Genomic DNA, 21,060 nt, shown 5'->3' with positions numbered 1-21,060 from the left:
AAATCTTGGAAGGATGCACAGAGGTGAGAAAGCAGGAAGAACTTCTTTCTCAAACTTTCTCGATTTAAAGGTTTTTATGACTTTATCATAACTTTCCGTGTGTACAACAGCAAGCAACACCATAAGTGTATGTACGTAACGTAAGACGTATCCCTGTTCAAAACATCCCGTGCACTCTTTTTTTGTGATGTCATTTTTACTGCAGGAAACGTAGCTAGTTGCAGGACAAGCGAAGAGAACAAGGTATTGCTTTGGTGCGGCGTTTAGAGCGCCCCACGGTGGCAGCTCAGTAAGCACGTAGTTCCTCCATCCACCAACTCCGTCACTGTACATGTCAAATAACTGCTGGTGGCTGCTTCCCCGAGAGAGAATTTATGTAGGAATGTATTGATTCAGTTGACAACATTCACCATCAACACCGGCCAACATAAAAACTGTGGAATTTTCCTTCTGAAAACTTAAACAAACTTAAACGAGAAGTTTGGGCAGATGATATACACAAAGTTAGATTAGCACATGGAGATGACACAACACCTCTGACCTTCATCCTCCTCGGGACCTGACTGACAGGGTCACGCCCTCTCGTCTTACATCTCTTGTAGGTTTGATGCATTTTATTCTGAACCACTTCCTAACAGAGTTGGTGGTGTTCTTCTAACATATTCATTCTTAGCTACCAAACACGACCACAAATATTAGATATTATATTGAAGTACTTAATCCCAATGAAGTGATATTTTGGCTCTTATATTTGTCACACTGTCTGATACACCAGGCTCTGCGTGTGATGGGCAAACTGATGAGAGAGTGCTGGTACGCCAACGCTGCTGCACGACTGACTGCTCTGCGGGTCAAGAAAACTGTGTCTCAGCTGTCCGTTATCAAGGACATCAAAGATTAGACTTGCCGTCCTGCAGATCAGTGCTGGTTCAGGCACTGGTGGACCACGGTGGACTGGGAGCAAACTGGGAGACACTGTCCTCTCTCGCTGCCTGAGGCTGCTCTCTGAAGGACACGGCCACACTCGGAGAGCTTCATCAGGTTGTTGCTGGTGCCAAATTATTGTAGGAGGTGTCTGTGGACACCGGTCACACTCACATTTTAACCAAACAGCTAAACTTTTGGTAGGAAGAGCCATATGAAGGAAGTTTTAATGTATATAAAGATTATTTTGCTACCTCAGGATTTTAAGTGCCCAAAGCTTGAAGTTGCACATTGTTATGTTTTTGTGCCATATCTTGTAGTAAATGCAGTACTGCTGGGCAGGTAGTGTGCTCAATGACAATCAAAAGGATACGCTATGAAAACAAAACAGACCTTCCCTGATAATATGAACATTAAAGTGTTTCTAAGTGCTTTTGCATAGTTTGACCTGCACCTGTTGTACATTAATGGTTGGTTAAGAAGCTCTGGACAGGTTCCTCCACACTTAACAGGAATTCAGCTCTGCATTTATAACTGGAAGAGAATCTTTAGCTAAATATATCTGAGGCTTTTCTTTTCCTAAACCGCGATCTAGTTCTGAGTATTCATTGTTGACCATTGAAGGTAACGCCGCAGATGGAAATGACAGTCGGCCCAATGGTCAGTCTGTTTGTCCAACACGGTCACACACCTGTCAGTCCACTAGAGGTCACCGTGTCACGGTCACGCTTTGTCTCATCTTAGGTGTGAAAAGTGAAGTGCTTTAGGTTTGGGCCCCAAAAACCACATGGTTAACGTTGAGGAAAAGATCGTAGTACTTAAGTACTATTTAAGTTATTTAACGCATGTTTACGTAAGTTGAATAAATCACGCTATGTAAGTAACTTACTAACTTTACTTGAAAGAGATCCACACCGACATCTGTTCTGTCATGAACTCAATCATTGGTCTCACAGCTTCAAGTCTTGTGTTTCTTCCATCCTCCTTATTCTAACTTTATGACATTTTTTACTTCATCACATTACCGTCCTGGATCCTGGCTATACATATGTATGTGTTTTCTCACCTAGATGAGACAAAACCATAAGCTGTATATAAAAGTGGACGTAGCTTCTGGGTCTGAAAAAGTATGCCAATATGAAAATGCCTTAAGGCGCAATGCCACCTACTATCAACTTCTCATGAAATACAAAGTCTCCATGAGTCATAATGGTGTCGTTCGCTAAAGTCACTCATTCATTTTGAAAATAATCTCATCATTAATTGGGCATTAGGCCTTAAGAAGTGGTATTTTTGGAGGTGTGTCTGTTCTATTGACAGGCCTGTGGTGCAGTCAGGTTTCACCTGTCGGTGGGCGATCAGATCCCCACAAGGTCCTCCCCAGCTCTTCCTAATATGGTCACTTCTGGCTCCACAACAGCAAGACGGCCAAAATCTGACCTCAAGGCTTCAGAACAACAGTTCACAAACCAATTGGTGACGTCACGGTTGGTTACCGCTTGGTGACGTCGTCACGGTTGGTTACCGCTTGGTGACGTCGTCACGGTTGGTTACCGTTTGGCGACGTCGTCACGGTTGGTTACCGCTTGGCGACGTCACGGTTGGTTACCGCTTGGTGACGTCACGGTTGGTTACCGCTTGGTGACGTCGTCACGGTTGGTTCCCGCTTGGTGACGTCGTCACGGTTGGTTCCCGCTTGGTGACGTCGTCACGGTTGGTTCCCGCTTGGTGACGTCGTCACGGTTGGTTCCCGCTTGGTGACGTCACGGTTGGTTACCGCTTGGCGACGTCGTCACGGTTGGTTACCGCTTGGCGACGTCGTCACGGTTGGTTACCGCTTGGCGACGTCGTCACGGTTGGTTACCGCTTGGCGACGTCGTCACGGTTGGTTACCGCTTGGCGACGCCACGGTTGGTTACCGCTTGGCGACGCCACGGTTGGTTACCGCTTGGCGACGTCACGGTTGGTTACCGCTTGGCGATGTCACGGTTGGTTACCGCTTGGCGACGTCACGGTTGGTTACCGCTTGGCGATGTCACGGTTGGTTACCGCTTGGCGTCGTCACGGTTGGTTACCGCTTGGCGACGTCACGGTTGGTTACCGCTTGGCGATGTCACGGTTGGTTACCGCTTGGCGTCGTCACGGTTGGTTACCGCTTGGTGACGTCGTCACAGTTGGTTACTGCTTGGCGACGCCACGATTGGTTACCGCTTGGCGACGCCACGGTTGGTTACCGCTTGGGCAATACGTGATTCAGACACATTATCCTCTAGTGGACTGATAAGTATATTACACACTTTGGTCTATTATACCAGCGTGGTTTGTTGGTCCAAAATCCTCCACAAGTATTATATAAGTAACGCTCACTGACTAGTCTTTCCAACTAGTCAGAGCACCATGGGACAGCTAGCACTACAAACATTTACATATTGTTCTTGATCTTGAGACAAGTAAAGCTTTGAATTCCCACTATATATTTTGCACATTGAAGAACTGCTCTCTGATAGCTGTATGACAGTCTTTGTCTGAAGAAAAGCTCATTAATAAATTTGAAAATGTACAATTTGTTAAAATTCGCTCAAGGTGTTCATATTTTTTTAAAGAGGGAAAAAGTTACAAGTACTTTTATTTTACATCTTATGAGCCTGACTCGTTTTAGAAAGAGGTTTCCTACCAAATAAAGACAATAACACCAACAACAGGACACATCTAGAAAGATGCAACTATATGCCAAGACAGTATTGAAAATATACTCAAAAAAAGGCAAAAAGGCTGATAGAGAAACAAATGTAGCATCAATATGTTAGTGTACATTTACACTGGACGTAAATCAGTTGAAGACATGTCACTAGAGGTGGACATTAGGACAACTGATGCCACTGTGACGTGGCTTCTAAAGCCTTGACATAACAGGCTTATAGGGAAAGTGCAGATGGGTAAATCTGTTCACAGCATGTGCTTGAATGAACCGATATGTGTGCAGGTGTGTCTGCGTGTGCATCATCTGTCTGTGTGTTTCATATCATGTGAACTGACCCCATATTGAAAGATGTGAATGTGGTTAATCGCCACACTTTTTGTGAAACTGGTGCTTTGGAGAAAAATGTACACAGAGGCTTTTAGTTCCAGCTCTCCATCCTGATCATGTTTTTTAGTTGCTAAAGCACACGTCCATATAGCTGCTGCTTGGTATCAGTGTTGACATATATTACAGTTATGAAAGTGTTTCTGTTATGACGGTGTCATAATTACTGAATGATATGTAGCATCAGCAGTGTTGCCTCTTGAAAATAAGTTATGTACAGTAAGTAGCCTGTTGCTGTCTTGGAAGATATCTGTTCACGTGGAAGTTTTCATGTTTGTCTTCATGTGACATGGTTAGTTAACGTCAGTCATGGGATTATTTGACTGTGTTGCAACGAATAAAGATAGGAAATACTGAAAAAGTATCGTTGAATCGACTGGCCCTGCCTCCGTCCACTGAAACATACCTTTAATATGGGTATTTGAGTTGCTCATCTTAAGTTGTATCTGAGCCAAGTGTTTGTCGTCTGTTGTGTCATATCTACTTTCTCAGAAAAGTGACACTCAGGCAGTCTGATAGCAAAACATCTAAAAGACTGATGAGTCATTACAAAGAGGAATAATCACCGTGTGCAATTTCTGAATGGTGTCTTTTTTTTAATGTTGGTATATGACACAGTTCAATTTAAACTAATGTGATACAGCTTGAATTGAATGAGACCTACTTCTGATTTCTAAACCCTCCACTCACGTAGTCACACACATGATTCATGTAAAAACTGTTGTGTTGTTGGTCAGATGTGGATTTTATGCCACTTCATTGTAACTTCTCTCTTGCACTATTTATTCTGTAAAGAAATGTCATATCAGTGGGTCAATAAACTGTTTTTCATGCTGTCCGCTCCTGCTGGTGTCTTCTTTTATGAGGATGTGTAAAATGTCTCACATTGCAGCTGAAGTATTGAAAGCGCTGCTTGTGCCAATTACTGAATGTAGGGCAGAATTTCCCGCAGCTACTTATCTGAAACACGTCCTTTCTTAACGTCTCCATCACACTTGTGATTTAACCGACGTGACTCATCTCTGCTCTCTGTGCTGCTGCTCTCTTTGCGTCCACTGTTAGTCTGTTAGGCAGAGGAAATGAAGATGTAATCCTGAAGCCATCAGCGCTACACAGATGAGTCAACGCCTCAACATCAGGCTGAAAGTTGCTTTAACAGCTTTTACTGGGACGCCTGTCACATAAGAGAAGGTCACACGGTGTCACTTACGTGAGGTGAGATGACAGATTAGAAAACTGGTTCACCAAAATTCACATAATTAGTTAGCTTTAAAAAAAAAAAAAGTATTTAAGCAACTTAAAAAAGATGTACTGAAAAAGGTTTGTGTTGGAAAGAGTGGTAGATTAAGGCCACAAGCTCTGTTAATGAAATGCTGTTATCTATGGTGTCTTTAATGCTGCGTGCTGTGACAGCTGCAGCTGGAGTCGGTATGATTTCAGGTTCTCTGTCTGTCCAATTTATTGTCGTGAAAGCGATATCTAAAAAATGCAGACTAAATTTCACAAACCTTGGGTGTCCACTTTGCAGCTGTGGTGATTGTACAGGTTGTCTTCTGTCACTCAATTTTATTGGCTAAGCATGTGAACACACATCAGGAGTCCTTCAAAGTCTTCGCTACATATATATTTTTTTCAAGTTTAGTTTAAACAGACTGCAACATGACCAGTTGGTAGAGGCCTAAAACCCGAAGACGGTAATTCCAACTTTTTTTTTAAAATCTAAGGTTGGATCCATGTCGAGCCATGCTAATATTTTGTCTATTGTTTCATATGCTCAATCGTGCTTTGTCTGTTGTCGCTTCACTTTAATAATCAGGAGAGTGAATGGGCTGCTTTCAAATGAATAATTTTCTTTACTTAAAGTTACACAAATGCGGATGGGGGTTTGTAATGTCCTGTGAAATAGAATATCTGCGCTCCAGACAGTCTGGAGGTTTGTTGGCCAACGGTGCTGCTGAGGGTCAGCGGGGCAGAGTGGACTGCTGTGAGACAATCTGTCAGTGAGGGAGTCTTTCAACAGTGTTTATATACTGGACTGGTGAAGTGCTTTTCTGATTAAGTAATTATGTAAAAGATGACATTCTCGCTTTTCTTTTTTTAAACAGTGTTCCAGTGGGAGAAATTGATGGATTTTTCCATGGATCAGTTTTCTTTGACCCATCAGCCGTTGCCTCACCGACTGCCAGTGTGAGTGTGTGATTTTTCTTTTGATCCGACCATGTCTGATGCCTTCGGCCCAGTCAGCCATGCTGTGTGTTTGGGGAGTGTGACACTGGCCCCGAGCTAAATCAGCCTTTTGTCTGTCCTATAAGACGAGTCTCTCTGCTTGGCCGAACACAGGACTCAGGCTCAGACTGAAGCTTTAGCCCATTGAGAGAGTGAGAGGCTGAAGCAGGTGGAAGAGTAGTGAGGTGGCGGTTTCTCATGCATTGCTGATTTCTGACAGACCAGAAATCGAATTGCTAAGACTGCAAAAAAGGAAAGGGACTGTTTGAAGGGGAATGATTCAAAACAGCTCAAACACTCTCCTTCTTCTTTCCTTTCAAAGCAGCAGACGCACTTCTCAAGAAAGAGAACAAAAAAAAGTCAAAGGAGGTGAACAGGAAAGTAGGTTCGTGCAGCAGTGATCTGTAGATGCAGGTCTACCACAGCCATCACATGATGTGGATTTCCGCTTTGACACATTTTGCTTCAGGCTGCGCAGCGGGGCCGGGCCACACAATCAGAGGAGCTGCAGCAGCAGGACATGATGGTGCTCTGAGGACTACTCTCCCATGCAGTCCACCATGAATTTCACTGGACTTCAACGCCAGAGCAGCCAAGACAATTACATTCTGGATAACACCCTGAGGAAGAAAAGCTCTCTGTGGTACCGGTGCTCTCTGAGGGGGAACAGTGATCGACTCCGGCAGAACATGGGCTCTCTGCCCAGAGTGTGCAAGGTGAGACAATAAGTCCAGCATACATATTCATATCGCCAGAAAATATCTACATAGCAACTCACTTACCTACGTTGGTGCAATTTAAGTTAAATATCCATAAAAACTGACATAAAAGTAAGATTGTAACTGAAATTTTCTTTCACAGTATTGTTGTATTATGAAAAGTAGTTCACTGATTTACCACCAATTGTGGAGAAATAGAGCAGTTCCAGAAGCATTTCAACTATTTAAATCTGTATAGTTATGTAACACCACAGGATAAACATATTCTCACATTGAACTACTTGTATAGTTTCCTCGGAAACTTTAATCTTTTGTACTGTTTTAAAGAGGAACTCTGTGTTTCTCCTTTTGCAGCCCAAACAAACCCGCTGCAACTCGCTGGTTGATTACACTGATCCACAAAGGTAAGCATGTCTGATTAACTGTGCCATTGGTCATATAGTAGGTTTATCTTTAGCTCTGCTACATGTATAAATACTATCCTGGATTTTTATTTTGTGCAATATATTTTGTAATGAAAGAGAATAAACACACCTAAAATATTGATTTAATCTTTTTTGCCCCTTTTTTTTTTGTTTTGCACAGGATCACAATTGTACTGGAAAAGCAAGACAATGAAACATTTGGTTTTGAAATTCAGGTAAGCCGAATCACACTTTATAAACATTAAGTTGAAGCACATAATTATATGTTTATGTTCACAGATGTTAAAGATGATGTTTTGTGTAAAAGTATTGATTTGTGACAAACTTGTTGCAGACCTACGGCCTGCAGCTGAAAAACAGCTCTGCAGTGGAGATGTGCACGTTTGTGTGCAAAGTGCAGGAGGACAGTGTGGCTGAGAGCGCTGGCCTGACCGCAGGTGAACCTCCCACATCCTCTTATTTAAGTACATTCAAAACTGTTACCATTGTATGAAGATTAACAGATATATCTCTTACCTTCCTTTATTTATATCCTCATTTTTAATAGGGGATATTATTGTCACCATCAACGGCATCAGCATCGAAGGATCATCTCATCAGCACATACTTGATCTGATAAGAGAATCAACCAACAGTTTAACGTGAGTGAACAATAACAACTTCCTCGAATGTCATGCCGGAGCAACAAATTACAACAGATGATGAAAACAGTATAATAACAGTGTTTTCTGTGTGTAATTTTGTGTTATTGGTTGCAGGTTAGAGACAGTATGTGGGAATGTAGTGAAGCAGATCGAGCTGGAGAAGAAGATGCACCAGCTCAAGGTGTGTCCGTGTTTGTTGTCACTTTACAGCCTCTACCTCCAAGATGTCCTAAACTACACTGCAGAGGCATCCTGTGCTGTCATACTAAGATATTGTCTTAGTTTGTAAATGATGTCAATGCACAGGATAAAAGAATTCACTTGAAGTTTGACCCTGATGTTTTTTGCCCACGCAGCAATCACTACGTGAGAAATGGGTGGAGCTGCAGGCGCTGACATTACAGGAAAAGCGTCTGATGCGAGGTGAGAGGTTTTGTTCAGCTGTCAGACCGCAGCACTTCCTTTCTCACTGCTGTTGTCACGTCTCTACACTGGTTATCATGTGAAGTGTAAACTGCATGTTATAAAGATAAAGGTATTCCCCTGAGAAATTAAAATACAGTCAGTAGAAGCTACTGACGAACTTCCTGTTGCACATTTCTTCTCGGTTGCAACTTTTCCCAACGAGGATGTTGTTGTGTTTCCAGGTAACTTGAATGACAGCTCTCTCCAGCTCTCCATGAACTCCTCTGCGAGCCTCAGCTCCCCCACCGGCCGCTGTGGCCGACGTTTCTCCAGCGACAGCAGCTATAGGAGTGTGATGACAGATGACAGTGACCAGGCCAGTGTGTTTGGGGATCTGTGCTCACCCACTCCCTGCAGTGCAGCCAGCACAGCCACAGATGATGGCTGCTTCTTCTCCACAGACTTTGCCCCACCGGACAGGTTCTCATCGAGCTCCAGCTACCATCACCAAGGCCTCAGCCGCTCCAGCAGTTCCAGTTTGGCCGGCAGCAGCAGCTCCCTTTCTCCTTCCTGGGAGGAAACAAGGATCTCATCCTTGTTTGGGACTCTGCCCAGGAAAAGCAGGAGAGCCAGTGTGCGCAAACACATCTTCAAGTTGATTCCTGGACTCCAGCGATCAGTTGAAGAGGAGGAGACGGCAACAAACACTCAGTAGCTTGTTGTCCACATGCTACTTGTGTCTCTTAGATACTAAGGGTTGGTAAACAGGGTTTCCCATGCTCTAAACAAGTTGCAAGACAAAAAGGACACTGCAGTAAGGGTTGCCCAACACTTAAATGACTGGGTCAACTTTTCATAAAGAAGATGGACACTTTAGTACTTGGCATTTTTCAATGTCAAGTCTACCCAAATGGTTCCTGGGCCTTTAAGATCACCTGGCTCACTGCTTGGCTTCAGCTTGTGGCCCAAAAAATGAACAAGATGAATGAATGTATAAATAACTGTAGCTGAAATCATCTATCGTGTTCACTTAAATAAAATGTGTCAGCGTGGGATTAGCATTAATCAGAGCAGTTTGAATTGAGACTGTGACATAAAATACATGAGAACATGGAGATGAGCATTTTAACAGCACTCATGACACGTTCAGGTGCTCTAAACCAAAACCAAACCTCTAAACCATATAGACGACTGCTCAGCTCAAAACAGGATGTGGGTATGTGAGTACAACTTAACTGTTTTCACTTCCAAAATTATTTTCAGACTATGTAAAGCTTACTTTCAGTGTTCAGACACACCGAAACCGTTTCTTATAAATACTGAATGTTCTGAAAATTGGATGTTTTACTTTCAGTGGCAAGAAAATGCAATGTTGAAAATAATCTTTTTGATCAATGCTTCATATTTTACAATCAAATCAAGATTATATGTGTGGAAAAGGCTTTGAGAAAAAAATAATAAACTTCTATATATTCAGCAGTGTTTTCCTTCAGACACCAGTCAGTCATGCACATTTGTTGTAAAGTTATGTTTTACCAGGAAAGCTGCAATTTCAGCTGCAGTGAAGATTTCTGTTGATGATTCAGATATTATACACTGTACTTGTTTACTTATAAACAGATATGATTATCATGTTCAGAAAATCACAGAGAATTGACAAAACCGTAGAAACAGTCGAACAGAAACCTCACCCATTTCCTGTAATAAGTCTCTCTTCTATGATTTCCTGCTGTTGCACTGTGAAATTATGATTTAAAAAAAGTAGTTTTCTTGCAGTTGACAGCTACAATTGTTGATGATGCATTTTATTTCCATGTAGAAAAACTGAGAAAGAGATCATTTAAAAAAAAAAAAAGGGACACTTTCTTTGCATAGTTTTAAATGGTTCAAGGGGTTTATAAATGGTATAAATGGCTCTTTAAACCCATTGCCCTGGCTGGAGAGTGTATTTACACTTTCATTTACAAAAATGTAAAATGCTCTGTTACATCTAAAAGCCATACATTCAAAATCAAGTAAAACTACTTGTTCTGCAATAAAATGTGACTGATAATATGATAGATGACAGAAGTTGAAGAAACTTTTTACAACTTTACATAAAGTAGCACAGCCCAATGGTTCTCAACATAGGGGTTGGGTTCTTCCAAATGGTCACAAGATAAATCTGAGGGGTTTTGTGATCACTGGTGGTAAATAAAAGAAGTTTTGTGTCAATAATCTGCTCTAATTTTCAGTAGTTTGCTCTACTCTTTGCTCTTTTTACCCCAAAGAATTATTCCAATGAAATCCTTTGAGAGGTTTTGACAGGAAAAGTTGGTTTGTGGGACAGTTTCACCAAACAGAGTTTAATCATTAACGATGCGCTGAATGATATAAGCTTGTGCTGAGGTTTTAATAAAACATCTTAACTATAGCTATACTTACTATATATGAGTAAAAAGTATCATGTTTCCCTCTGAAAGGTAATTAACTAGAAATACAGCAGCGTACAACATGTACTTATGTAAATGGCCTTTCCACCACTCAATCGTGTTAACAGCAATCTTTGCTGTTTTTTTTTTTTTTTTGCTGTGTATACTGAGCGTTTTCAGAATGTTATATCCACAATTGAAATGCCTTAAAACCTTAAAGTCTTTATGTTCTTAAAGCACACGACGTAACAGGGCTTTGTGTCAGTCCATGTGAAACAGCATCGCTGCTTCAGGCAGTCAGGTAGTGTCGGCCACAGAAAACCTATAGGAGAATGTTAATCCAGACTCAACATGTTACAGAGAGCTGGTTACCAAGCAGAGATTTAAAAATGAGTACAATCGCTCTATATGCAGATGCTAGGGTCACAATGAACCTTTGTTGGGCTCACAACAAACCCCCTGTTCTTCAGAGATTCAACACACAGATTTACATGGAACCGGCACTAGAGAGCAGACCACAGAGGCTGATGCTGCACCGCGGACTGAAATGCAGGATGGATTCTTCCTGAGCTCTTTGAAAGGAGAGAACCAGCAACAGATGATGTGACCGTACATGTTTTTTAAATTTTATTTCAACAAAGAATCAACGAAAAACTACAAGAGCATCAAGTGTTTGGTTGGTTTCAGCATCAAAGAAAAGCAGACGGATGGAGATGAGCACGATCCCTCCAAATACCCCCAAAATCAGAGCAGACGAAGATGCACTGGCCTCCCAGGTACTGGACCTCATCGGTGGGATCACAGTGGAGGCCTTTCAGACCCTGGAGGAGGCTGAGGAAAGAGATGTGTGGTTACTAGAGGAGGGAGATGACTCGGTCTTCTACAGTGATGAAGAGCAGGCTCAGCAGGACAGAGAAGCAGCCGCATCATGTTATTTTGGTGCTAACAAGTGCAAACATCACAACAGTGTGGCAGGTGGTGAATCCAACCAAGATGAAGAGGGAGAAGAAGTCATTACTGACAAAGTACATTCAGAGATGGAGCAGGAAACGAACCAGCAGGTTGCTTTGACCAAAGAGGAATGCAAAAAACTCCAGACGCCAAAAACTGAACAAATGTGTGGGTCAGACATTGGAGGGGCAGGCGGTGATCAAAGCCCTCAGAAGTTAGAGAGACCTTGTGGAGAATTTCTGCAGCTAAACCGCACAACTGTAAACATGCAAACACAACCTGAGCAAAATATATCATCAGAAAAAGGTAAGATCAATTCAGTATTATCATATAGTGAAATAGATTGTTTAAAAAGCAGGTCTTTGTTCAAAGAATGCAAAGCTGACTTTTCTTTTCTTATCAGTGAATGAAGAAGTTAAGGAGGAAGAAGTGCTGCTGGAGGCTCAGACACCAAACCTCCACCTCTTTGATGTATCTAATGAGGAGAGATATACAAGGCTGAACGGGGAGGCAGAAGTTCCACAACGGATGTCACGTCCTGAAAACCGAATATCAGGCGACAGTTTGCTTCAGGTGCACCGTGAAGTCGACAAACAGGACCACAACCTGCATGTCCATGCTGGGTTTCATCAAAACTCCAGTCCAGGTTCCTCCACCCTGGGTTCCTCCACCCTGGGTTCCTCCACCCTGCCTCTGCCGAAGAAATCCGCCCACCAGAAAGCTTTCAACCACCTCACCTCGTCCAAATACAGCACCGTGTCCTACCGCCGGATCCGCAGAGGAAACACCCGCCAGAAGATAGAGGAGTTTGAGCACCTGATGATGAACCTTTAAGAAGTTGGTTTTAATATCTTCCTTATGGACATAATCAGCATGAAATGAAACATCTTTGCCATGTGGTGTCCAGTTCACACTTGTTCTAACATCAACAGGTCGATAGTATTGAAAACCTCAGGTCACACAAACCTTAAACACCATAGCCCTGTACCTCACCACCCATATGATAGGAAGTTGATGTTTTATGTTTTCAATTGATTTTAGAATTGGAACATCTTATGTAAGGTATTTGAGGAGCACAATAAGTAAACAGGAAGCTCAGTGCTTTATAATACTCCTAATAACTAAGATGTTGTTTGATATTAGAGCTGCAGTGTCTCAGAGAGACCCTGAGTAGTTAAACTATTGGTATTTTCAAGTGCTTAACTAAACATACATACTTAAATGAGACAAAATAATAAAGAAATTCATGTCATTAAATCTTCCATCGTCATCCCTTTATTTATCTTTTTACTTTAAGAAAGAAAATACATTTGACTTTAAAAGGTTTGATGACACGTAACAAAATCATGAAATCACAGCACAGGTTTATTGAGTGTTTTGAACCAACACTTCCCTCTAGTGACAAAAAGAAAATCATACAAAGGGAGTTTTCATAACAAAACCAAATACAATGCAGCATTTAAAACCAGAGAAGCAGCCGTTTTTAGCCCAAAACGCTCGTCAAACTTAAAGCACGCAACATCTCGGAAAGTCGATGTCACAAAAAATATGTGATTTGTTTCATACAAACAAATAGAATTATACACTTGCACACAATTGAACTCATTACTCTGTCCAAAAAAAGGAAGTCTACGAAGCCCTGGTGAACTTTGCATAAGGTGGCGTGTTTCTTCCACTTGAATCCCAGTTCAGAACAATCGTCTCAGGCACTTTTCCCCAAATACCAGGGCAGAGGATCCGCTCTGCAATTAGAAGTTCCAGTGCAAACTTTCTTAAATCTTGTGTTTCCTCTGACACACAATCCCACACCATGTACTTTATAATCGAACACACATTACTGCCTCTGAAGCGCTTCCTTCTTCCTCTGGACAGTCAGTTCTGAGGCAGCAACAGACCGTACTGCAGCGAGGCCACTGAAGGTTTCTGTTTTGTGTCTTTCATACACAAAAGTCACTTTCGTCTCGTCACTAAGTGTTGTAATGTGTGAACTGCCACTTTTGGAAGGTGTTGCTGGGTTCACACGGGTTGAGATGAAGAGCGCCACCCTGAGGTTCTGCCTCCAGGCACATGTGGTTGGAGGCGAAGTCTGCTATGAGGTGCTCCGCCTCGATAAAGACAAAAGGGGAAACATGATTAATGAACAAAGCTTCAGCATCTGAACACTCCTTGATTTGACTCAAGCCGTTCCTGTTGTTTGAAGTCTGTCTTATAGAGAATTACCAAAATGACTGATCTGGGATTAGAAAGAAAAACAAAGACAGCAGGCAAAGCAAATGGAAAGCCAAAGTCCACCTACCAGAGCGGAGTTGGAGGATTTGTGGAACCAGCGGAGTTGGGGTTTGGCGTTGTCACATAAAACTAAAGCAAAGCCGTTGCCCTGGCCCTGGGGAGCAACACACAGGTCCTGCTGTCGAACGTGCCTCATCCAGGTGTAATTAAAGTGCTGACTCTGAAATCCAGAAAGGAAGAGAAAGTGACCAGCATGTAATTATGCTGCATGTCATGAAAAATGTAAGAATCTGAAGGATGCCTCAGAAGGGCTGGTCTGAATCCAGAAAGACCACATTCAGAAGGACTTGGTTTGCTTTGGGCTCCACCCTTGTTTGTCGTGGCTTGGCTCCTGTCTCAGACTGCATTTGTCCGGGTCGAGGTCTATTTCTGGATATTTTTGTTACACCCCCCATGATTACCACAGTCGAGACCACAACTTTTCCCTCAGAGAGACTAAGAATAATCACAAAAACCTGAAGCACATGTGCAAATATGTTGCTTTTCTGTTGAATGATCTGTTAAATGATAATAATCCGTACCTGCTTGCTGAGATTACATATCTCAAAAGACAAAGAGTCTTTCTGCAGAGCGAGGCATTTCCTTAAGCCACGATTGAAGACCTACAAACACAAATGATTCATGAATGATAAACATTTGTTGACTGATGTAGAGAAAGACATGAAAATGGTCCTTGTTGCTGTATTTATTGCTTCAACGAATCCTGCCAAAATGCCGTCAGGCTTTAACGAACAGCGATTCTTTGTTCAAATGGGGCACAACTAAAGCCTGTGTTGTTGTTTCAGTAGAGAAACAATGGCTTCATGGTGGAAAATCATAACCAGCTTTTATTCCGACTGATAAAAATGACAAAAACATCCACATACCAGGCCCTCAGCTTTGACTAAAGGAGCGTCCATGTCCGGATACACGTTCTCCAGGTACCACTTGAAGCTCTTGCACTGCAGCCTGTTCCTCAGCTCGATCTGCTCCGTGAGGTTGCCGAAGTCGATGGGCTTTCCATCCAGCAGGTGGTGGTAGCCGTTGCCGTAGAAAAGGTCCTTGTACTCATCCAGCCAGACTTCAGCCACTCTCACCAGGTTACGCTCCACTGTCTTCTGCCTGTCCTTCGGGAATTTATAAGGATTCTGTCCCCGGAAAATGTGTCCCACTCGAGAGCAGGGGATGATCTCGATTTCTCCTCCACACATCCAGATCTGGTCAAATGGCAACGTGTACAATACATATGGAGCCAAGTGAAAAATGTTTCCAAACAGTTATGAACAATACTCAGTGATGAATTAGATGACTGATATACCTTAAATGAAATCTCCATGTTCTCCCCACCCCACACATCCAGACCAGGATCATAGGCACCGAGTTCATAGAAGTATTTCTTATCTATAGAGAAAAGGCCTCCAGCCATCACTGGACATCTGCAAGATTAAAAAATAAACGGTGCACATGAGGTGTAAACCAGGAGGCAAAAATAATGAATTGAAGTCATTGGAGAAAGCAGGTGGTGAAGAGGAAGGTACTTGATTGGATCTGAGATGGTCATGTTGTTCTTCTTAATGTGCTCCTCTGGTACTGCGCTCCAGCCAAACACCATGGGCCATTTGAAAATGCCTCTTTGGAAGTTGTCAACCAGCATATAACTGAAGATAAAGAGGCAAAACACAGTGTCAAAATGATATTCATCATTACTCTTGAAAACATAGGTACATCCCTGTATGGCTTGTCTGTTACTTAAAGGTCCACTGTGTAGGATTTAGGAGGACTTATGGGCAGAAATGGAGAAGGAACAATATTGGTAGTCATGTGCAGCAGGTGTGACCTTGTGGCTTTGAGCAAAGATATCGTTGCCACAGTATGAAGGCAAAAGTCCTACCGGTGTAAATATAAGACGGGTAGGGGCGGGTGGTGGGTGTGAGTATTGAGGGGAGTAGTTCTCACGGCTGCTGTTGAGCCTTCACGAGGTGTGGAGGGCCTAACTCTACGAAACGCCGGTGAAGAGAGGTGCTCACTTGATAATCCACCCTCACCTTGTTGCTGAGGCTTCGTACATGGTCGTATCTCGCTTTGATGTATGAGCACAGCATTCATAGTGTTAGCATAGCATTCTGGGAATTAGTGAGGTGTATTATTTAGCATTCAAATGGCACCTTGTGTGTACTTTAAAAGAAGTTAATAATCATGTTATCATTAGTGTATAATCATCTGAAATTGAGATGTTTTTGTTACCTTTGAACAAACCCTTCATATCTACACGGAGAGTGAATCCTCTTCCACTAAGTGCACCATGCTGCAGCGTCCCGTTTCTACAGTAGCCCAGAAGAGACAAACCAAACACTGGCTCCGGAGAGGGAATTTCACGAGTCGATTCCCCGACAGACTTGGAAAGGGAGGCTGAGGCGCGACGTGTTCAGTTGGTTGCTATCTGCAGCCTCACCACTAGATGCCACCAAATCCTCCACACTGCTTTAAATGTGGCATCATCCACTCACCTCATGTCCTTATCACTGATGACTTCTATAACTGGGCAGGGCACCTTCTTGTGATCCAGATAGACCCTCTCCAGGAGCGGCTCCAGCCAGCCCACGTTACACTCAACATGGGAGTCGAGGAAGGTAAGAACCTCACCTGCATTAGAGAAGAGCAAACAGTTCGACAAATAGCCGCATCTGTATTAATAGTGTAAAACATTTAACACTCCTCGCAGACCTCTTTAAAAATCATGTTTGTTGATGTACAAAAAGACACAATTGAGCAGGTGCACATTAAAGACTTGTAGTTTTCTACCAAAGAATAATGTTACTGCTCTCATGTTTTAGTCCTGTATTTGTTTATTTCAGACAAGTTAATGCATATATGAATTTTCAGAAACTGTCATTTCATGCTGACATCTAATGAAATGTGCCACAAACGTAGTCGCAACAACCTCGAAAGCAGTTTGGATTTGTGACATACACATATGCATTTGTCCAAGTCATTTTCTATAAATTCTGTACATACTGTATACAAACCATATGTTTATAAAAAAAAAAGAGATTAATCTTGACTGCTTACCTTTGGCGACTGCAGCTCCAGCCAGCCGAGCCCTGATCAGACCCTGACGCTCTTTGAGACGAATGATTCGCACTTTGGGAAACTGGGACATGTACACATGGAGCTGCTCCTTCAGGTAGTCTGGCAAGTACAGGTACGTGGTAAAGTTACAGTACGTCATTTACACTGCCAGCAGAGACACAATTGAAAGGTACAGCAGTAGATACATCAAGTATCTTTAACATTGAGGTTAACCTTGCATAAATTACAAGGATTTAGATTGTGGGAGGATCCCTGATAATGGCTTAGCACCGTTGTACGTGTTAACTGGCACACGTATCTATTATTTAATCAACAGTAATATAATTAAGAATTTTAATAATTTATAGTTTAAATACAATTTAAATACCAAACATTATCAGCTTATAGGTTTTCACGTGAGAATGTGATGATTTTTACAAATAAAAAATCGGAATTTCAGACTACTGGTTAGACAAAACAAGAAACTTTGAAGAGTTGTGAACTTGTCATAAACAGTTTTACTGTTTTATACACTAAACAACAAGTTGCCTAATCAGGAGTGTACTTAAAAGACTAATCAACAATAACAAATAAACTTGCGCTGCAGTCAGAGAGGGTTTGAATATATGAAAGACAGCCTAGTCTATAGCAAAAACAAAATATCAACCAATCAACTATTATCAATTCATTTGCAAAAGCATTAACATTTTCATCAAAAAACAACAACAACAACAACAACTCAGAAAAGCCAGTGAACAGTTTCGAGGCAGCTACAAGACATTTCAACATAATTATCATCCATTTATGATGAATAGTAATGATAATAATTTGCCGTTTCATTTTAGACTACAGACAATAAACTGTATCACGTTCAGGACCACGTTGTCGGTTTTATATCAGTAAATTCTTATTTTGAGATACTGCAACGACATGTTTCATGATAGTTATAACAAGAGCCGAGCCATTGGGCCTTACAGTTATTAATCAGCCCGTGGAGACCCTGTCTAGCTGTGAGGCGTTCAGGGACACTCTTACCTTTGGTGCTGAAATCATCAACCAGAATGATCTCTTTGAGGAGGTGTGGTGGAGATCTGTTGAGCACACTGTGCACGGAGCGGAGGAGAGTGGACCACACTTCATCCACAAAACAGAAAATCACGCTGGTGGAAGGTAAGTCATCGTGGACCAGATTCTGTGCACACCTGGAGAACAAAAAGGACCGGTCAGCTGTGCACTCAGAGCAGTTTGAGGCCGAGGTTAACGTGCAGAGGACGACTCACATCTCAGGCCGGGTGTCTGGAACAGCTCGGTCCACGGGGATCCGGTCACTGAGGTAGACGTTAAAGTGTCCTTCGTCCCATCTCTTCCTCACCTCGGCATCTTCTCTGCTGTCAACAATCACCGCCTGACCAAACTGGCCCACCGCATTAGCATCTCTGGGAGAGTGAGTCACATCCAGAGACAGCACTTTGTGGACACCTGGTTTTCTGACAGCAGCGGAGTTTTCCTTGGAGCTGCCTCCTGCTCGGAGATTGATTGCAGGCTTCAGAGGTTCCTCCTGTTCTTTTATTTTACTCTTCACAGTCGTCCTAACGTGTTTCGCTCCTGTTTTAACGTTGTCCTCCTTCACATCCTTGTTGGCAGGTTGTTCAGATGTTGTTTTAACAGGGTGTGGCTCCTCAACCCGAAGCCGGCTCACCTTTGTTCCGGCCTTGACGAGCTCATCCTTAACTTTTTCATTTGTCTTTGAGCCCTTCTTGTCCACAGCTTTTTGTGCAACATGTGCAGTTAGACTGAGTCGCTTCTTTGAGGTCGGTTGGTTTTTCTGAACACCGGGTGGCACTTTGGTTGCTCCGTTTACATCCAGGTTTACTGCTTCTTTCTTTGCAGGAACGCCCTGCTTTGGTGTGATGTGTTTATACTGGGCAGCTCCATCGTTATGTTCAGAAACTACAGATTTAGATCGGTCACTTTTGGGAACATCATCCCCTTGTCGCGGAATAGAGTCGACCTTGCTGCCCTCCAACACCTGGTCTTTGCCTCCCTGTCTGTAGACTTGGGCGACTTTGATGCTCGAACTGACCGGTCCCATCCCGGCATGCGCAGAGGCCACGTCCACCCTCTGCACCGGGTGTTTAAAGCCTCTTCTCATGAGCTGGGTCACCCTGGACTGCTGCTTGACCATCTCCCTCTCTCTTATCACACGCTCTTTGAGCAGCTGACCGTTCGCGTCGTTGATCGACAGGCGCAGAGCTGCCATGTCAAACAGCAGCCAGATGACAGAGGCGACGAACACAAACGCGAGAACCCTCCCGCTGCCCCCCAAGTATCTTCTGACCTTCATCATTCTCAGCTTTTTATTCAAGGAGAAACCCGCATGGAAACATAGAAGTCCGTCAAAGTGGCATGCTGGAAACTTGCTCCTTTGGAGGAGTTGGCTGCCTGCGTGGCATGTACGTCCACGGAGCGCTGGTTGTCAGTCGGGTCTGACACCGGTGGCGCACAAAGGCTCCACACAAGAGGACGTTTTCATACCGTGTCGCTCCCGTCACGTCCAGCCGCCAGGACACATCACGTCCTGGATCTGACAACAATTCAACGAACTCTTCTTCTTCTTCTTCTTCTTCTTCTTCTTCTTCTGAATTGAAAGTTTTCGGTTTGGGTCCACGACACAACTTCTACTGACACGGATTTGTATGAGGACGTAGCAGCCAACTTCCACTGAGGAGTGAAGTGATTGGACAGACTGGCAGGAAAAGTCTCGGCCTACACGGAGGTGGAACAGCAGGAACGGTACAGGAAGCCCGCTGCTTCCCCTTCAAAATAAAGGCTGCAATTATTTCAAGCAGTTGTTCTGCAGCAGGCTGTTCACACTCAACATCAGGAGGACCGGATAAGAAGTTCCCTCAGGGCTCAGCATTTGTGTCAATTAATGCTTACAAATAACTGACGAGCCCATTAAATAGATATAGTAGGCTACCTGGAATAAACTTATCACAATAAACACAGTAAAACAGTATGGGCATGATTATAATACCATCTCAACAAGCCATGAGGTCCTTATAGCAGGTCCATATCCATACTTGTTAAAGGTGGAAACAATGAAATGTCACTGAGAGAAGCATGCATGCCCTCGAAACCTTCAAACAAGCCCACAGGCAGCAGTTTGAACTAAATTATGTTTTAGGTCCACAGAATGACAAAACCAGTCGGGCGAGAGGTGTTCATATCCTTATACTCAAATAAAAGTATTATACTTACTAGAGAAGGTCTATGGTTCAAACTTGACACGAAGCAATAAGACCTCAGGTCCATGTCTGCTCCTCATGAACCATGAAACCATGAAACCTGCTGCTCATCAGGACAGTTACGTATGAAAGACTGATTTGAGATTTCAGTGTCAACTGCTCTCTCCAAGGTCAAGATGAGGCTGCTGACCAGCTGGAGAATCAGATGATCAGTGATGAGAAGTTGCAGGTGCTCACAGTGGCAGGAAGCTCAGGAACCCACGTATCCACGGCAACCGAGCCCATCTGCAGATGACGACCATGAAGCTGAAGAAACAGACCTGCGTGTCCCTCGGTTTAAATATACTTTTAAAAAATGGAGTATGTCTCCAAGTGAAGTGTCAAGCTCAGTTATTGCATGTTTGTCTTTAATGAGAACTTTACTTCGGATGTGTGAACCGGAAGTGCGCTGTTACCTCAGTACACTTTCGCGTTACAATAGCCAGGTGTCAAACTGCAGCCACAGTGAACGACTCTGCTGTGACAGTGACTCATATGGGCTAAACCTTATTCATTGTTTGCTAACGTTTTGTGAAGAATTATATTGACATCCTAATGATTTATTGTCATTTTGAGTTAATCCCACTGTCATAAGTAGGATAGACCTGAAAGACAGACACTTCACATACCTTAAAATGCAGGATAA

General features: G+C 43.0%; 4 protein-coding genes across 6 annotated transcripts in view; 3 read left to right on the top strand and 1 right to left on the bottom strand.

Annotated features, from left to right (window-relative positions):
• The window catches only part of LOC138200806 (activin receptor type-1C), a 15,265-nt gene extending 12,845 nt beyond the window's left edge, over nt 1–2,420 (top strand). The window contains exon 9 of the mRNA XM_069153702.1: nt 776–2,420. Within this exon, the coding sequence (XP_069009803.1) occupies nt 776–901 (126 nt within the window). The 3' untranslated portion in view covers nt 902–2,420. The remainder of the gene's footprint in view (nt 1–775) is intronic.
• A 3,684-nt stretch (nt 2,421–6,104) lies between these two features.
• On the top strand, nt 6,105–10,840 carry cytip (cytohesin 1 interacting protein). 3 transcript variants are annotated; one of them, XM_069153704.1, is made up of 9 exons: nt 6,105–6,196; nt 6,705–6,951; nt 7,309–7,358; nt 7,540–7,594; nt 7,714–7,816; nt 7,927–8,020; nt 8,138–8,204; nt 8,380–8,446; nt 8,671–10,840. In XM_069153704.1, the coding sequence occupies exons 2-9, from the start codon at nt 6,784–6,786 to the stop codon at nt 9,141–9,143; spliced, it is 1,077 nt and encodes a 358-aa protein (XP_069009805.1). In that variant the 5' UTR covers nt 6,105–6,196; nt 6,705–6,783; the 3' UTR covers nt 9,144–10,840. The 3 variants fall into 3 exon arrangements, with proteins under 3 accessions (XP_069009805.1, XP_069009806.1, XP_069009804.1); XM_069153705.1 differs by lacking the exon at nt 6,105–6,196 and adding an exon at nt 6,204–6,616; XM_069153703.1 differs by lacking the exon at nt 6,105–6,196 and having other exon boundaries at nt 6,204–6,951.
• A 497-nt stretch (nt 10,841–11,337) lies between these two features.
• Nucleotides 11,338–13,046, top strand: LOC138200801 (uncharacterized). Its single transcript, XM_069153687.1, has 2 exons — nt 11,338–12,096; nt 12,194–13,046. The coding sequence occupies exons 1-2, from the start codon at nt 11,547–11,549 to the stop codon at nt 12,622–12,624; spliced, it is 981 nt and encodes a 326-aa protein (XP_069009788.1). The 5' UTR covers nt 11,338–11,546; the 3' UTR covers nt 12,625–13,046.
• On the bottom strand, nt 13,043–19,878 carry LOC138200800 (polypeptide N-acetylgalactosaminyltransferase 5). Its single transcript, XM_069153686.1, has 10 exons — nt 18,408–19,878; nt 18,163–18,329; nt 17,128–17,247; nt 16,566–16,701; nt 15,597–15,716; nt 15,377–15,494; nt 14,946–15,275; nt 14,601–14,681; nt 14,087–14,239; nt 13,043–13,895 (listed from the first exon to the last, which is right to left on the bottom strand). The coding sequence occupies exons 1-10, from the start codon at nt 19,472–19,474 to the stop codon at nt 13,758–13,760; spliced, it is 2,430 nt and encodes an 809-aa protein (XP_069009787.1). The 5' UTR covers nt 19,475–19,878; the 3' UTR covers nt 13,043–13,757.
• Between the last annotated feature and the right edge of the window lie 1,182 nt (nt 19,879–21,060).

Source organism: Embiotoca jacksoni, unplaced genomic scaffold (assembly GCF_022577435.1).
Source record: "Embiotoca jacksoni isolate LCO1_2020_lvr unplaced genomic scaffold, fEmbJac1.0.p SCAF_2, whole genome shotgun sequence".
Taxonomy (NCBI): domain Eukaryota; kingdom Metazoa; phylum Chordata; class Actinopteri; family Embiotocidae; genus Embiotoca; species Embiotoca jacksoni.
The sequence above is the reverse complement of the archived record's forward strand: the minus strand, read 5'-3'. Positions and strand labels throughout refer to the sequence as shown.

Excerpts from the sequence above, each read along its gene's own strand:
- cytip (XM_069153704.1), top strand. The coding sequence starts at position 6,784 with ATGCAGTCCACCATGAATTTCACTGGACTTCAACGCCAGAGCAGCCAA. Across the intron at positions 8,021-8,137 it reads GAATCAACCAACAGTTTAAC|GTTAGAGACAGTATGTGGGA; the intron begins GTGAGTGAACAA and ends TATTGGTTGCAG. Across the intron at positions 8,447-8,670 it reads GGAAAAGCGTCTGATGCGAG|GTAACTTGAATGACAGCTCT; the intron begins GTGAGAGGTTTT and ends TTGTGTTTCCAG.
- LOC138200801 (XM_069153687.1), top strand. The coding sequence starts at position 11,547 with ATGGAGATGAGCACGATCCCTCCAAATACCCCCAAAATCAGAGCAGAC. Across the intron at positions 12,097-12,193 it reads AAATATATCATCAGAAAAAG|TGAATGAAGAAGTTAAGGAG; the intron begins GTAAGATCAATT and ends TTTTCTTATCAG.
- LOC138200800 (XM_069153686.1), bottom strand. The coding sequence starts at position 19,474 with ATGATGAAGGTCAGAAGATACTTGGGGGGCAGCGGGAGGGTTCTCGCG. Across the intron at positions 16,702-17,127 it reads TGGAGCTGCAGTCGCCAAAG|GTGAGGTTCTTACCTTCCTC; the intron begins GTAAGCAGTCAA and ends TCTCTAATGCAG. Across the intron at positions 15,495-15,596 it reads ACCATCTCAGATCCAATCAA|ATGTCCAGTGATGGCTGGAG; the intron begins GTACCTTCCTCT and ends TTAATCTTGCAG.